This window comes from Xenopus laevis, chromosome 2S, assembly GCF_017654675.1.
Source record: "Xenopus laevis strain J_2021 chromosome 2S, Xenopus_laevis_v10.1, whole genome shotgun sequence".
Lineage (NCBI taxonomy): Eukaryota > Metazoa > Chordata > Amphibia > Anura > Pipidae > Xenopus > Xenopus laevis.
This window is the reverse complement of record NC_054374.1, coordinates 106,653,057-106,670,363: the sequence shown is the minus strand read 5'-3', so window position 1 is coordinate 106,670,363 and position 17,307 is coordinate 106,653,057. Positions and strand designations below refer to the sequence as shown.

General features: G+C 37.7%; 1 protein-coding gene across 1 annotated transcript in view; it reads right to left on the bottom strand.

Annotated features, from left to right (window-relative positions):
- Positions 1–16,988, bottom strand: part of grtp1.S (growth hormone regulated TBC protein 1 S homeolog) — a 28,477-nt gene extending 11,489 nt beyond the window's left edge. Inside the window, 5 exon segments of the mRNA NM_001092718.1 lie at positions 4,171–4,295; positions 6,067–6,228; positions 6,566–6,717; positions 11,996–12,083; positions 16,921–16,988. Of these exon segments, the coding sequence (NP_001086187.1) occupies positions 4,171–4,295; positions 6,067–6,228; positions 6,566–6,717; positions 11,996–12,036 (480 nt within the window). The 5' untranslated portion in view covers positions 12,037–12,083; positions 16,921–16,988.
- Between the last annotated feature and the right edge of the window lie 319 nt (positions 16,989–17,307).

Genomic DNA, 17,307 nt, shown 5'->3' with positions numbered 1-17,307 from the left:
CCTATAATAATTTCAATGGGCTTATGTAATCAGTGGTTACAATAATAACATACAAACATTCCATGCAAATGAATTGTGTCAAAGGATGAAGATTACATCTGCTGAGTCTGTACTGTCTTGTCCTGTCCCTGCACTTTGCTGTTCCTGTTTCTAATTAATTGTATAGATTCTGAACACGTAGTGGAAAATACCGTAGAACATATTATGATATTTACCTTAATAATAATGTATGTATATTTTTATTTATATAGTGCTACCTATTTTCACAGCACTGTACAGCAGAACATTAAATTAATAGAACAGGGGTGATTACAGTAATAAATACAAAGTACAGTGACATTAAAGTTTAAGAGCTAAGTGTCAAAGAAACAAAAGGAGCTTACATATGGATATTTGAATTCATTCCAATAATATATGAGTGGACATTTCTGCACACTGACAAAAGTAATAAACTTAAAAAGTAAGCTTGTGTATACAGGTATGGGACAGGTTATCCAGAATGCGTGGGACCTGGGGTCTTCCAGATAAAGGATCTTTCCGTAATTTGGATCTTCATACCAGAAGTCTACTAGAAAATAATGTAAACATTAAATAAACCCAATAGGCTGGTTCTGCCTCCAAGAAGGATTAATTATATCTTAGTTGGGATCAAATACAATGTACTGTTTATTACAGAGAAAAAGGAAATCACTTTTAAAAACGTGGATTATTTGGATAAAATGGAGTCTATGGGAGATGGCCTTTCTGGATAATGGGTTTTCAGATAACGGATCCCATACCTGTATTAGCTTGTTGTATCCATGGAAATAATGTATCAAAGCAATTCGTTTTTTTAATAATTAATAGGGTAATTTTTTAGTTTGTAAAGTTTTTCTGCTTTTTTCCAATTTGGAATGTAAAATGTAGCACAGCATCCTTTTCACGATTTGCTTTTCTCTTTAAGCACTTCTGGTTCTGACTGTAAAAGCAAGAGACCATAAATGGACAGACAAAATACTGCTTTCAAAAGCTATTACAGTTAAAAGCAGATCTAAAAGCGTTTAAAAAAAATTGTAATTCTGATTTTTCGTTGTGCAAAAAAATATTGGACTGAGTTTAAAACAAAACAGTGGGGTCATCTATAAATTGTGCATAGCACATATTTATTCTCAAATGGTTATATTGCCCATGTGTTTTCCCAAAGGCTTAAATATTGCACTGCTATGACCATTTTTCCTTCTCTTGTGAATTCGCATTGTGTACAAATATTTGACTCAGAGATGATATGGGTGTTTACATGAGTGCAGCCATTGTGCAAGGTCGTTTTGAGTGAATATAGCAATTTAAATTTGCAAAAGATTGTTTTGCGAATATTGTTTCCGCCACCAAAGTCATGGTGTAATGCATAGGCAGATGTCACAGCTAAAAAAATATTTTTTCATTTGCAACAGGAGTAAAAATTCACAATTCTGCTTGCACATTAAATACACCAATCTTACCCAGATTTATAAATACAACACTGTGCAAATCACTCTGTGCTCAGGGCCGGATTTACATAATGGGCACCCCTAGGCCCACTGCTGTTTGTCGCCCCTAGTGGCATTAAAATCAGATTAATATCAGAAGACTAGATAAATGTTGAGATCCAATTATTTTGAATAAATACTGTTTTGGAGTTTTGCTTCTTGGTACATAGGAAAACTGGCACTAAATCACATAATATCAATTTGCATTTACATTTTTTTTTTTTAACATGGAGACAAATCAGGGTACAATTTTAATCAAAGAAGGATTTCCTTTTTCCTGTCCTGATATGAAAGTTTCCTGCAAATTACGCCGATAACCTTGAGGTGATAAAACGGTGTTTGGGAGAGGAAATGTATTTAGCTCTATTTTACAGAATGGAAAGAATGTTTATACCAATACCCAAGTTTATAAAAAAAAAAAAAAAAGTACTTAAAATAGATACTTCAAGAGTCATATCAGCCTGATCCATCAGCTCAATACAATAGGTTAGCACTATATAAAGAACAATGACAATAATGGGTCTGTCCGTGAATGACCTGCCTAAGAGTCACTTTGTTAAAACCATACTGTTCGCAATGAGACCATCGTGTCCACATGGAATTACCAACATGAACAAAATAATTGCAGGCTGTAAGTTATCTTCTGCCTGAAAAAGTTGCATAAAGAAAGTTGTCCATCAGAAGTGATCCTTACTCCCCCTTTTTGTGGGGAATGAGGGCCATTACGTATTATGTAGATTGTCTTCATATGCTTTCTGGTGTCTTTTTCAACATTTTTCTAAAGTTTTTAAAATTAAAGATCCCTGCCCCAAATGTTATCAATAGCAGCTCAGTAAGTCACATTGTTGCCTTTAAAAACCGTTACAATTTTACAGTCGTAGAGATGATAAATTTCTCAGCAGCAGCTGTAGCTTCAGCCTCTATTGAGCATGCCCTCCAAGCTTTACTACAGTCTGCACAGCAATTGTTACAACATCAAATCAGATTAAGATGCCAAATTAGATGCCTGCGTGCATGCGCGTATCTGTAAAGAGGTTAGATAGATGGATAGATGGATGATAGATTCAATTTATAAACTTTTGTATCACAATGTAACAGTTGAGAAGGCTGACAACCTGGTTTACAGAATCTGAAATCTGAAAACAACTGAACTGAAAAAAGTGCTTGGAAGGTAAACAACCCCTATAAAACCTACATTAAAAAAAAAAAAAAAACAATAAAGACAGCAAAAAGAAATCTGGTTTACTATTAGAAAGCCATAAGTACTGAACTGCCACTTTAAAGTTAGATGTCTATTTTGACTCAGTAAAACGCGAATGTGCTTGTAGCTACCCATGAAATGTTCTCCAGCTTTCCAAGCTTTATTTATGTTTACCTCAGCTGAGCTCACTGGGTCACTTTTCATGGTTTTTATTCTGTCGAAAATTCCATCGCTCACTGCCTGCCAACTTTACAACTGCAGCCATAGCGACCAACTGAGGGCACAAAAGCTTCAGGACATGGCAGACTATTCATGAACGGAGGCATTCAACTGTTCATATAGTGACTATACAATAGAGTCTACTAGGTACACCATAGGGAGGGACATTTGGTATCATTTGCTGAAATTTAGCAATTCAACAACTTCACAATTAACTTTATATTTTGGGGAGTGGGCATAAAGGATTGCTATTTTTGTTTTCATTCAACAAATGCGTACATCCTGATAATGCAGCAGATGGGGGAACCAGATTAAAGGTGCATAGCAAACATTGCACCTGATGCACTTACTTAACTATAGGATATTGTGATACTAAAATCTACAATTAGTAGATTGTGCAGTTTATGTGAGTGTATGGAGGGTTAGTGAGAGAGAGAGTGTGTGTTTGATTTGGAGTGGTTTTACTATGCAACTATGTAACATTCTATAGCACAAGGTATAGATAGCAGATAGAATGATGATACATCTTTGGATGGATTATTTTTAAATCTATTAGGTATTTAACATTCTTTTCAGACTGTGTGCTATTTATCTTACTGTCTGATATTTTAACCATTTTTGCTAGCTAGTGTAACAGAAGCTTGACAACAGTAAAAATCCTAATACGGAGATCAAAAAAACAAAGATGCCTATGTTTTAGATGCAATGATCTATAACGCCCTACACTGCACATTACCTGAAAATAAATGGTTATAAGCAAAACTTGAGTTAATAATGGCTTTTATGATCTAGTAACCTATGGATTTTTTTTTACACACGTCTGTTTGTGAATATTATTGCATAACCAAAAGATCTGTATTGCTTGGATGCATATGCAGGAGCATATTTTGGTCAGATTCTACCCCAGGCACCGGACCTGTGTGCCCCCGTCTGCACATGCACATTGACATAAGCAGACATTACGTTCCAGCATAGTTCATGTGCTCGTGATGTCCCGTCTGCCCGTGCTAGAGGACAGACCCTCTACTCCGACCTCTGCTACCGGATTTCATGGGGAAGTATTCAGCAGCAGCAGAAGATGCAAAACTTTTATTCACCATATTGACATTGGAGAGGCACCCCCTTAAAGCTGCTGCCCTTGGCACAGGCCCTTGAGTGCCTAGTGTATATCGTAAATATGCCTATGTACATATGTTCTTATAATGCCCAAAAATTCTAAATCTGCTCCAGAGTAATAGGACTTACCTGACAATAGCCCACAGTTGTATTATGCTGTCCATAAGCCACCAAAACATTGTACAAGTGTTTTTGCAAAGAAGGGTTTGAATTTTTCCGAAACTGTACATTGTCAGGAAATGTTCGGTTAAGATCTGCAAAAATAAAACCCAAATTAAGCCTAATGTTTTAAAGAGTTTGCCAAAAATATCATTGTTCTGATCTGTGCTGCTAAATTAATATTAGAAAATAAAAAAAATGCAACATTACTCCATGTTGATAACATTTTTTGGGTATTTCTGTTTAAGTGACATCATAAATAAAACCATATTTTAAGGAAAATTTATTTTAAAGAACCCTAAACATGTAATTAGAAAACCCAGTGGTCCTGTAAAATTCCTCTTCAATCAGCTCTTGCTTGTAACAATGTTATAAATTGGGTACCAAAGTAAAACCTAATTGGTCAAATGGTTATTTAGCTTTCTTTAAAATTTGGTACGGTTACTATGGCTATTTCTGGATGTTTTGTGTTCAAGAACCCCAAAAATGTAATGGTCCCGACCTACAAAAAACAAAATATGTAAGGAGAAAACTATATGAAACCAGAGGTCCTGTCTTATAGATAGGTAGGTCGATAGGTAGATAGATGACAAGAGCGTGATTTTCAGATCAGATTTTTAAAGCATATATTATGTAGAAATACCATTCACCAGAGGAGCCTACTGCATTATAAATCAACTTGCACTGGACTCTGGGATCTCTGCAGTGCCAGGAAATTTAGGCAGAAAATAAAGCTAAAATCAAATTACATTTAATGTAAAAGTCAGTAACACTATTAACCTACTATTTTAAGGAAAATATTTGTGACTCCAGTGACTTTCCATGTAACACTACCACTGCTTGGCCAGAGAGGGGTATGACTATAAAATTAAACTGCTAGCCTACAGGAAGGTGACCATACAGGGACCGATAAAAGCTGCCAACCTGTTGCAGCCTATTGGGCAGTGTATGGGGCCTTCCAACAGGTTTCGATTGTCAGATGTATATTGTCAGGTATAAAGATCCCATAGGATCAAGGACTGCATTGATTCATTGATGCAGTCCTCGCTCTGACCGCCTGCACCCCTGGCGCTGTGATCCTATAGTTGGGCCCTAGGGTCCATGATCAGATCAGGCCAATATTGCCCAAACAGGCAGATCTTTGTGTGCATGGCCACCTTTAGAGTTGGTTAAAAGGGAATAATGTACCCCCTGTTGTAATATATAAAGATATTATAAGTAACTGATAAGTTCCATGACCATAAAAAGGTCAAAAACTTTTATGCAGGTCATTGAACAAACAAACAGGTCACCTAACACAGTGTTTTTAGGGCTGGATTTATGTTTGGGTCACCCCTAGGCTGGAGGGTCACCCACCTGCCCCCCTCCCCTTGCGAGTGTGCCCCCTCCCCTCTGAGTGCACCCCCCCACACACACACACAAAAGCATTCAAGTGCAGGCTCCCTCCGGAGCACTGGGGATTTTGTGCGGGGCAGTTTAAACAGCAGAGCATCCCCGGGGCTTCCAACAAAATTGGAATGCAACAGGGCAGCCACCCCTAAAATCTTATGCCTATGTGGCATTGCCACAAATCCAGGCCTGAGTGTATTATAACAGATATTATACATTATCCGTTATAAAACACAAGTCTCAGTGATTAAATTAAAGTCAAATTAAACTAATTACATTACTAAGCACTAGTGATAGGCACATCTGTCCCAAAAATGTACTGATATCTATAGGTATATATTCGCAAGAAAACCTGGTGAAAAGTTTCACCAATCAGTTTATGGAAATAATAAATATGAAAGTGTTACTACTTAAAATTTTGGATAAAACTGTATAAAGGAATATTAACACAGCCATCTTCCATAATGACATCATTACCTGTATTTACAAGATCCAGCAACTTTGGGTTCTTTTCTCCCTCTATAAACATACGTCGAAAATATCCTGTATTCGTGCCCATCTGGGCCTGAGCGCCACTCACTACCATCCACACATGAGAGCGATGCTCATTAGGTATGCCTTTCCTAATGTAGCGCTTCACTGAAAGAAAATTATGAAAATGAGGCTGAATCAAGAGCTGAATTGAGTGTGGCACTTCAAAAACTTAACATACACTAAAAAGGCACTTCACCTCCTCCTTTTCCATTTACTATTTAGAGACTCTCTAATTTCTTGCATGTTGTCTGCACAAAAATATGTTTTTGTGCACACTGTGTGTCTAAACAAGTGATTAACTATGTGTACATACATTTTGATGTATACATCTATTTATAGCACAGTGTTGTAAAATATGTTGCTGCTTTATACACATGTATAAATATGTACGATAATAATAATCATAATAGTCATAATAATAACAATAATAATAATATAGTACCTTTTATACTTTTCTCCACCGCTGCAGACTGCTGAAGAAGTTTAGACCATTTCAGTGCTCTCCTGGTAAGGACCACGCGATATCTGGCAATGAACTCTTCATAAACTGCATAGTCAAATTCTACAGGTCTTATAAATCCATATGCATCAATTCTACAAAGAGATCAAATGTTGACATAAATGTATTAGCTAAGGCAATGATATATATTCAGTCATTGCACTTCATTTTGACACACCTTTGGTGTAACTTCTACCATTTTTTAGTAGGGATGCACCGAATCCTTCAGGACAGATTTGGCCGAATACCGAACCAAATCCTAATCCTAATTTGCATATGCAAATTATGGGTGGGGAGGGAAATTGCGTGATTTTTGTGTCACAAAACAAGGAAGTAAAAAATGAATCAAACATGAACTGTGTAGATGATATATCTGTAAATGACCAAGTTCTTCAGCTTAAGCAGTCAGAAGAAATGATAAATGATAAAGGAATCTATACCAGTCCAACCATACAGAGATGAGAATAATAGTAACCCTAATGCTGGCCAATAGAGGTGCAATGGAGGGTTTATACACTTTTAAGATAACTATGGTTGTGCATATAGCAAAAGCCCCCACTGCTTATAAAGTAATTTAGAAAAAGCATATACGGTAATACACAGAGTCCTCTGTCAAAAGAAACACCACATTTCTTTCCTTCTATTGTGTACACATGGGCTTCTGAATCAGACTTCCTGTTTTCATCTTAAACCTACAGGGCTTTGGTTTGAGCATTCTTAATCTGAGGGAAAGACTCTGTAAGTGATGTCACAGCAAGCTAATATGGCAGCTGCTTTCCAAAACAAACAGAGACAGTGTCTATAGCGGTTTACTCAGGTTTGGAAAAGCATTCTAAAGAATAAAAATGGTGTTCTGTTGTGGCTAATCTATTGGCAATAAACTGCCTTGGTAGCTTTCCTTCTCCTTTAACAGTATTCGGGGGGGGGGGGGTTTATCCATTCATTAATTTGACAGTTTGAAATATGGCATGCACATAGATAAACCTCTCAGCTACAAAACGGTTAGTGAATATTTCCAAAGGTTAATGACCTGCAACAAAAGTCATTTAGTAAGTTTTCCACAAGCTAGACATGCAACCACTGAGAATACTGTTAGTGAACCATAACACTAACGTCAGCCTCAGTTCTCAAAAACGAAGAGCTTTCCCACTGCTTTACTTTGCGAAAATACAAATGACCAGTATTTTTGAAAAGACATAGGCAAGTCGAGTCTTCTTCCAGTACAGCAATATGAAAAGGGGATTCCCTGTTATATCACTATATGTACTTTGGGAGGTTTTAAAAACATAATCCTATACATATACACTGCTACCCTACAGATTCTATTCATGCAGGGATACCCATCGCACCATATCAATATTTAATAACACTCTCCTATGTGTCACTAGGTATATTGTATATAAAGCTCCAAAATTCCAAACATTCTTCATAAATTTGCACACATTTTTTCATTTATTTTTATTCTCTCTTCATAGAAGTTCATGTTTTTAAAACGGACATGGTCATACTATGCTTCACACTGGAATAATGATTTACACAGTGATGTATTTCTGTGGCTACAGATCAGTTTTAAAAATATGGCAACAGAAGGATACATTTTTCAAAACAATCTTTTAAAAGCATATTGCCCTCCTTTAAGTATGACAGAATGCATTCCATGTTCCATTAAATTAAAAAATAATATAAGCTTCCTCATAGTGAAGTAAGAAACTTTCTAAAATCAATTAAAAATTCTGCATAGTTTCTGAAATAATCAAGTTTATATTCACTATTCCTCTCTCAGCATCTGTTTCTCTTCATTCTGTCTTCATGCAGCAGTTGGGTGTCAGATGAATGATCCAATATATCTTATTTCCTAGCAGATTTATTAGTGCTCACTCAAATAACTGATTCCAGTACAAACAAAATGTAACAAAATAACTGCCTTTTCCACAACTCCTGCATGTAGAAAGACATGACGTCTGGTGATTTTAATAGAGTGAGCTCTAATACATATTCTAGGTAAAAGGAGACCCCACCCCTATAAGATATATCGGATCGGTCATCTGACACCCAACTCCTGAATGGTTCATCGGACACCGAACTCCTGAATAAAGACAGAGTGAAGAGAAACAGATGCTGAGAGAGGAATAGTGAAGATAAACTTGATTATTTCAGAAACAATGCAGCATTATTAAATTGATTGTATTTAGAAAGTTTCTTATTTCAGTTCACTCTTTGATAAATATACCCTTAAATCTTTCCAAAGCAGCTCTGGGAGGGGAGGTCACAGACTCTTTAACTGTTCTAAATTGATACTTTAGTTGATACTTAAGTTATCTTTGTCCCAGCTGAGCTTAAGGAGTTTCATTAAAGGCAGCTGTTAGAATTGATACAATAGTTGCTTATATTCCACAGACACGGCTGAGAAATGTATCAATTCTAAATGTAGCAAATTGTAACAGTTCAGAATGCTCCTGGCTCACCGAGCTGCCAGACTGAAACACTAAAGATAGTGGGGATCATTTATCAACACTGGGCAAATTTGCCCATGGGCAGTAACCCATGGCAACCAATCAAATTACTGCATTCATTGTTCTGCTTGCAGCTGGCTTTAAAAAGCTAATCACTGATTGGTTGCTATTGGTAACTGCCCATGGGCAAATTTGCCCAATGTTGATAAATGAGCCCTAGTGATTACATTTTTAACTTTAGTTTTGAATAAACAATAAAAATAAAAGGCAGAAAACAATTGAAAACAAGTATTTATTTCTGCTGAACAACTTGGAAAGTGAATGACTCCTTTAAGTTCAGGAGTTTATTTTGTTATTTGATGGCACTGCCCCCAAGCTATGGGCCATAGGAAATCCTGAAAGTTTATTCCTATATGGGTTCAGTCTTGGAATTCATGAGATCTGATCAACACAAACACAAGGGTTATTTGACCAGCAACAAGCTGCTACGGTGCACACGTGTACCTTGGTGCTGAATTACAAAAGTAACCAGGACCTCTATCAGTTAATAATTCCTTGTTTCTGCCACTTAATATTCTGTGACCCAATATCTATGGGCAAATTGCAATTGACCTTTTCCTGACAGTTTCTCAGTTTCAACTGCCTAAAAATGTGTTTCCATCAAAAAATGTTAAAAATAAATATTCCATTGTTTCCTACAGACAGACATTTTGCAAGGTTTGCAAGGAAATGATTTTCAAAGTTGCCAAAAAAGAACAAACAGAAGGGTCATTTTAATGCAATTCAATCCAAAGGGATTTATTTTCACATTATTTTGATTGCGAACTATCACTATTAGCTGTGGTGCCTACACCTGACTGACTGACAAACCAAAATTCAAAGTACATGAATATTGGTAGGGATCGTTGGGCCATACACATACCAACATTTATTTATTGTACATGCACAGCCAGCTTAAGAGGGGTTGCATTTTGCTTACTGAAAGCTATTACTTTGGGACTCAGCAATTGACTCCATTAGATGCCATCACAGAGCAATGCTTACATAGGTTGCACTGTTTTGGTTATAAACCCAGTGCATTCTCAGCATTCACAATCAAGAACTGCAAGCTTTCATACCTCCAGCATGTTTGGAGGTATGTGAAAGTATGTAGCTCACTTTCGAGATTTCTCACCTGGTATTCAATTGGTGGTTCATCCCTAGGCAGAGAGCAGAGTCAGTTTCTGAAACTAGTTAACTACAGGCTACACATGGCAAGGATTCAGACTAGAATGGAGCACTATCAAGTAAACATGTTACAGTATACTGCCTTTAAATAGCACTGCTCCGTGAAGGGTTACCCACTAGTGCAGGATTCCAGTTGCCGGAACTAGAAGCAATGATGCAAGGTGATTCAGCACTAGCAGGAGACTCTTTGATGACAAAACTTGCCTGACAGCATAATTGCTTGCTGATGACATTTATGCAAGAATGAGGGATAGGTGTGGGTGGAGGTAAGTCCTACCCGGATACTTCCATTACCTCACCTTGCTCTAAAGCAGTGTTCTGCATCCTCTGGCTCTCTCAATAATCACCGGTTATTGAAAGCTAAGAGCTAAAGTGTACATGGCTGGACAGCCACAGATTCCTTTGACCAGTTTCCTTATAGTATATTGTATAGTATATTGTACAAGGTTGTGGAAAATCTCTTTTCATACCTTAATATGTCTTAATTAGCCTGATAAAGAGAAGAAAATATAATCTTTCATTTTTAAACCTACAAGGTCAGCCTTTAAGAATTTACCATGGAAAAGTCCTCTTTTTTCTCTCTTCATAAACATACAATAATAAAGAGAAAGCCATTGACATGTATCAGCATTACAGCACAGGTGCTTTCCTGAACACCCAAGCATGGGCGAGGCAGCCCACCCCCTTCTCAAACAGAAGCAAGAACCAGGAAGCCATCAAACTGTTCACTCATGTCACTAATCATTTAAACCTTGCTACCTCTGCAGCTACTAAAGGACTAAACTAAAGCCCTTGTTCCCTGCTTCCCTGATGCTAAATGCTCTCGGGTCATGAATAAGTCACAAATAACTACCTAGATTGGGTTACACTGGTATTATTCCTGTCTGTATATCCTCATGCACAGAAATATCGCAATAAAAGGAAGTACTTTTTAAATCAAAATATTTTTGCCATAGGAAAACAAATTATAATGTGGTTTTATATCAATAGCCCAATTGGGTTTCATATCTTGTGGTCATGTCAATCAATAGATTTCAGCAAGCCTTAATTCTACCTAAGTTAAGACTGGTTTAAGGAATGTCAAAAGGTCTATGAAAATATTTATAAGAATAAAATAAGCAGAATCCTGTTGCTGCTCCAAGGGTCCAGTAGTATGAAAAAAATTAATAAAATAGCTAAAAATATATAATGCAAACATGCACAATAATAAAAGTTACAGATCTACGACATCTCAAGGCCTGCAGGTTTCTCATAATGGCTCTAAAATTCAGCCATTAAGAACAACGCAATATTTATACATTGGATTAGTAATGTGCACCAGAGCACACAGCAACCAATCAGCAATAGCATTTGAGAAGAAGGATAATGATAGCAAATAGCCGATTGGCTACCATGGTTTACTGCACTAGTGTAAATTTGCCAGGTGTTAATAAATGTGACTTATATAATTGTGGCAATGTAAAGAGGACATGTAAACAGTCCATAAAAACTGCTCTCCTATTAAACATGCATAAACTTGTTTTTTCCTATTGTCTAATATATTGGCCAATGTTAAATAAGTAGTTCTTAAATTAGCAATTTACATTTTAGCTATAGTCTTTTTGCAGCTGAAAATGGCCTCTACAGAATCCATTGTTCACTGGCTCTCTCCATTTAGTCAGTCACTATTCTACATATAGTTAAAATATCTTACCGGGGTACGGAGTCCTTTGCTATCTGATTGGCTTCATCCATTGTAACAGCGCAGATTATTCAGGGTATCTTGGTATGCACAGCTTTGCCTGATGACATATGAAATACACTGTTTGTTCATTTAATCCCTTGCTTGGAGAAGACAAACCTTAATGACAGCAGGTATTATTGAAAGCCATAAAGTTCCACAGAAGAACAAAGAAGTTCTTTGGAAGACGTGGAGTAACACCTATTTAGGCAAACAATACATCATATATATATATATATTTTTTTTATTTTTTATTTTTTTTAACTGATGTCATTTTTATCACGACTCACTAAAACTTGTGTATTATAATAAATAAAGTACCCCTTGTTGGAAAATATGAGGATATTAGAAGTAACCTTGGAGTTCCATGACCTGTATAAAAGGATTCGGCCTTGTGCTTTTATATGGTCATGGAACTTCTTAGTGACTTTTAATATCACTAGATAGAAAGATAGATCAAGACTCATGAATATCCTGTAAATTATATCCATATAAACAGTGCTTAGTGATGTCATCATTAATAATCGGAGCTTAGTGATGTCACATAACTCACTGAAACTTGTATAATGATAAAAAAAAAGTACCCCCTGTTAATATAAGGATATTAGAAGTCACCTCTGAGTTCCACGACCTGTATAAAAACATCTGCCTTTGGCCTCCTGTTTTTATATGGGCGTGGAACTACTGTGTAACTTAGAATATCCTTATATTTTACAATAGGGGGTACTTTATAATGTAGAGGGTTCAGTGAGGTTCTAATTAATGAGCAATTTCAATATATCTTGGTAGAATAGGTTAACTTACCAATATTTTGGGTCCCTAAATTGGTTTTGCTGTGGGGCCCAGTATCAGCTAGCTATGTTACTGGCTGTGCATGGCTTAACATCAAAGGCATAATAAAACAAATACAGGTATGAGACCTGGATGTTCAGGGCCTGGGGTTGGGCCAGAACTAGGGGTAGGAAGAAGAGGCATGTGCCTAGGGAGTAAGTGTGAGTGGCGCCGGACATGTACCTCTTCTGTCCTAGATCTGTTCCAGGCCGTCGACCTCCAGTTGAAGATAGTAACCTCTGTTGCCCAGTGTAATGTCACCACACATCCACACGCTAGTTCGCACAGGCTTAAGTCTGCTAAAAAATCTTTTAAACCCAATAGGATTGTTTGCCATCAATGTGGTGGAATCATGCAGCTTAGTCACTATCAAGTATAATGTACCGTTTTTATTTTTTTTTTAATTTTGAATTATTTCATAATAAAAGAGTCTGTGGTAGATGGCTTTGCTGTAATTTCTAGGGTTTTCTAGATAAGGGGTCCAGTACCTGTTACTGTAGGGTTGCCAGTCTCATACACTGCAAGTCAAAAATGAAAACTAAAATTATCCTCACCCCCTATTACTTGGCTGATCAGCACACTGAGCTTTGCAGTCTCTGGGGTTTTTAAACCTGTGAAACCAGAAACCATATGGTTTACCAGATCCTGCTTCTCTATTCAGCAGGTTAAATACAATACAGGCTCAAGAATGACTCCTTTCTCCTTTGCTGAGCAGGGAATTAGAAGTCAATAGCTGGCAGGTATTAACCAACACCCTGTTTTATGGCTGAAAAAGTGCAATGGGTAAATTAGCATATTTCTCATAACCTTTCCATTGACTGCATCTTCATATGTACTGCAGGGAGAAAGCTAGATTTCAATAAGTTCCTCCCTACCCCACCTTGCTTGGGGACATTGCAGGTTTGTCCCCCCCCCCCAAGAACAAATGAAACTTTTATTTTCCTCTAAAAAATGGTACAATCAATCACGTCAGCATCATAATGTGTTGTGTATGGCCGACACCACACAGAATATGTATTTCTCTTTACAGGTTTTCTATACAGAGCTGAAGCAGAAACCTACTATACAGCATTCTGTGCCCATGAGCAGTGCAATAAATGAAGTCAGATGAATGACACTGTCCTAGAATATTGCTTTACATCTGATGCATCAAGGGAGTATCAAACAGCAAAAGAACTGCCCATGCAGGTCAGTTTAGATTTTGTTCTTCGGTCAACTGTTACCAAAGTATCAGAAGAGACAGGAGGTGTTCCAGACATGGGAAATCTTAAATCTCAGGAACCACCAATAAAAATAAATGCATGTACACTGCAAAACTGCTCAGAAAAGCATCTTATATTTACATTCATTTACTTTTTAGCTGAAATCCCCTTTAAAATATTACAAATTGAATTTGCCTATACCTAAAGGCATTTAGCAATTTGTTTTGATGCTGCCATGCAGAGTGCATAGGTCAATAAGCTGGAGACAAAATCATGCATTAGATTAATGTGTGGGGTAATATACACGTACAGAAGATTGACATGCTGATCCTTGCTAAAACGATATAGTAAAGATCTTGTCTTGCTTAGCCCGAGCAGCGCTTGAGGTTGTAGCTTCCTCTCACTAAAAATAGACAAGTCTGAAATAAACGTGCAGCTTGGCTTTTTAGTTATTGCCATAGATCATTGCTGAAGCATCCATGTCACGTGCATCTGAATAAGTTGCTAATGAGCATTGCAGCATGAGCATTTTATATGGGTCGCATTTTAGAAAGATGAAATTTCCCACTTTCTCAATCATACGTGAATAGCCAATGCAAACACCTACCCAACACTTTTAGATTCAGGGTGCACTTTGGTCACACTCCGTTATTCCCTAGTCATGCCCCATAGCTTTGGGATAATTTATTAACATCTTTATAGTTACATGACCTTGTTACACTAAACAAACTCCAATGGCAAAAAACGTATTTCATGTACACAACCATTGCTAATCCTCTGTGCCCAGTGTACAGGTGCCATCTTTCACTCTTACTATAGGATTATAGCATATACTCTGTTTGCATGCCATATAGTACAGATATAGGACCTGTTATCCAGAATGCTCAGGACCAAAGGCTTTCCAGATAACGAATCTTTCCGTAATTTGGATCTTCATACCTTAAGTCTACTTGATAAACATATAAACTAAAAATAAATCCACAAGGCTGGTTTTGCTTCCAATAAGGATTAATTACATCTTACATTGGATCAAGTACAAGATACTGTTTTATTATTACAGTGAAAAAGGAAATCATTTTTAAAAATGTGGATTATTTGGATAAAATGGAGTCCATGGGAGAAGGCCTTTCGGTAATTTGGAGCTTTCTGGATAACTGGTTTATGGATAATGGATCCCATACCTGTATTGACAATCCAGTATCCCATTCACCAGTAAACAGCCAGCATTACAGTAATGTGCCTATATTCCACATAATACTTGCACACAAAAAATGGCATTGTACTATGAGATGTTCATCCAAACATGACCACTGGCCAATCACAGCACCAGGTGAAGTACCTGCAGAGATAAAACATCATCCCCAGCTGGACACTTTCGCAGATAAAAAAAACAGAAAGATACTGCAGATACTACATAGGGCACAACCCCAGGGCATGTTCTCTAAAGGTGGCAGCAAGGAAAGCAGAATCAGACACACACACAAAGGGACATACTGTATGTATCAAATGGTGTAAACAGAGCAGTTCACACATAGGGAATATTCACAGTACTCTGTTCACAAGTATAGTATTTTAGGGACATATTTATGATATAATATGACATTAAGGCTTCTTTAGAAGTCAGCCAAGAGCTGAACAGTGTCCCCTTGGTAAACTCTACTTTCCCCTTATGATAAATATGCCCCAATAAATATGAACTGGTCATTATGACACATACAGCAGTTCTGGTTTTATGTTTACAATGTAGGTGAAGGACTGCAAACTTCTCTTTTGTAAGAAGTTCTGGAGAAAACTTTGCGGAGTCCCTAGTTCTAAGATGACTCGGCGTCCAGGCCCATAAATAAGTAATCATAAAAAGTAACAATGACTGGGTCTATCATGGCTTCATTTATCCCTTCCACGTCCCAACAAGCACAAGTGCCACAATAACAGCTGATTTTCCATTACTGCTGCTCACTCCCCATTGATGTCACTTCTAACTAGTCTTGTTTACGGTAATCTCTGCAGGAAAAAGAAAACCTTGAACATTTAATTCTAAGCAACTTATAATATAATAATACTTATACCCCCAAATGTAATAAATGGCATAATGTTTGCCCAGGAGCAATAACCCATAGACACCAATAAGATGTCTCCTTTTAAACAGGTGACCAGTAAATGCTACCTGCTGATTGGTTGCTATGGGTTACTGCACCAGGGCAAACTTAGTGCCTTTTATCACATAACCCCCATTATGTCAATGTTATATGGAAATTAAATTGCGATTGGATTCAGCAGTTTTCATCCTTTTCTGACTGTTGAAACAATGTATCAATCAATTCTCAGATCTGATGACCAGCTGGCTTCAGTAGCTACATTGCTTCAGTAGTCAGAACCTGAAGTGCAGAGAATATAAACAGAAATACACTGCTTCCAGTAGACATTTTTAATTTATACTAGAAAGTTGGTCAGGACTGGGAGAGCATTTTCTTTCGTTGGGCCAAAAAAAAAATAAATAAATAAAAAAAGAAGTTTTTTGGTGTTGATCCCCTTAAACCTGTGCACATGTAGGAACGCGCAATTCCCAGTATTTTCCTTTGATGCTCCAAGCAGCACGGCCTCTGGGCGCATATCAGTAGGAATATCAGTAGGACACACACTGAAGTCTCTCCAAGCTGAGCTTTAGGTTGGCATTGCCAATACACGAGCCATAGAAGAGCAGCAGCAGCAGCAGCAACAGGCTGAGCGGAGAGGCGCCAGTGTTCGGAGCGGGGAAGCGAGCGCTGCCATTGCACCTGTCCCCCAAACACGAACCCGCCCCCACTCCCTGACACTTTCAACTACTTTGCAAACCCACATCCCACCATATTTACCTGACATATTTACCTGAGATTGTGACGCCCGAAGCAGTTTCAAAGGCTCAGGAATGAAGTTCTGCCTTCGCTGTCCATTTCCACTCCAGCGCTCTGCACTTTAATCCCAATCCGCTCCAGGAGACGCGAGCTGTCAATCATCCCCGCGGGGCGGGGTCACGCGTCTGCTTGTAATTCCAGCTCTTCCAAGAGAAACAAAACTGGCTAGGGCGTGGCCTTAATGATCATGGGCGTGCCGAGCTAACCAATAAGAGCCCAGGTGGGCTGAACAGGCAGCAAATGCTGGGAATGGTCTGTGTGGTATTCCATAGTGTCCCTGCCTTTCATGTGGAACTGAGTGTGCGGGTTCTCTCTATCTGATTTGTCTCCTAACCTATAAACCAGAATAAAAATTGGGTTA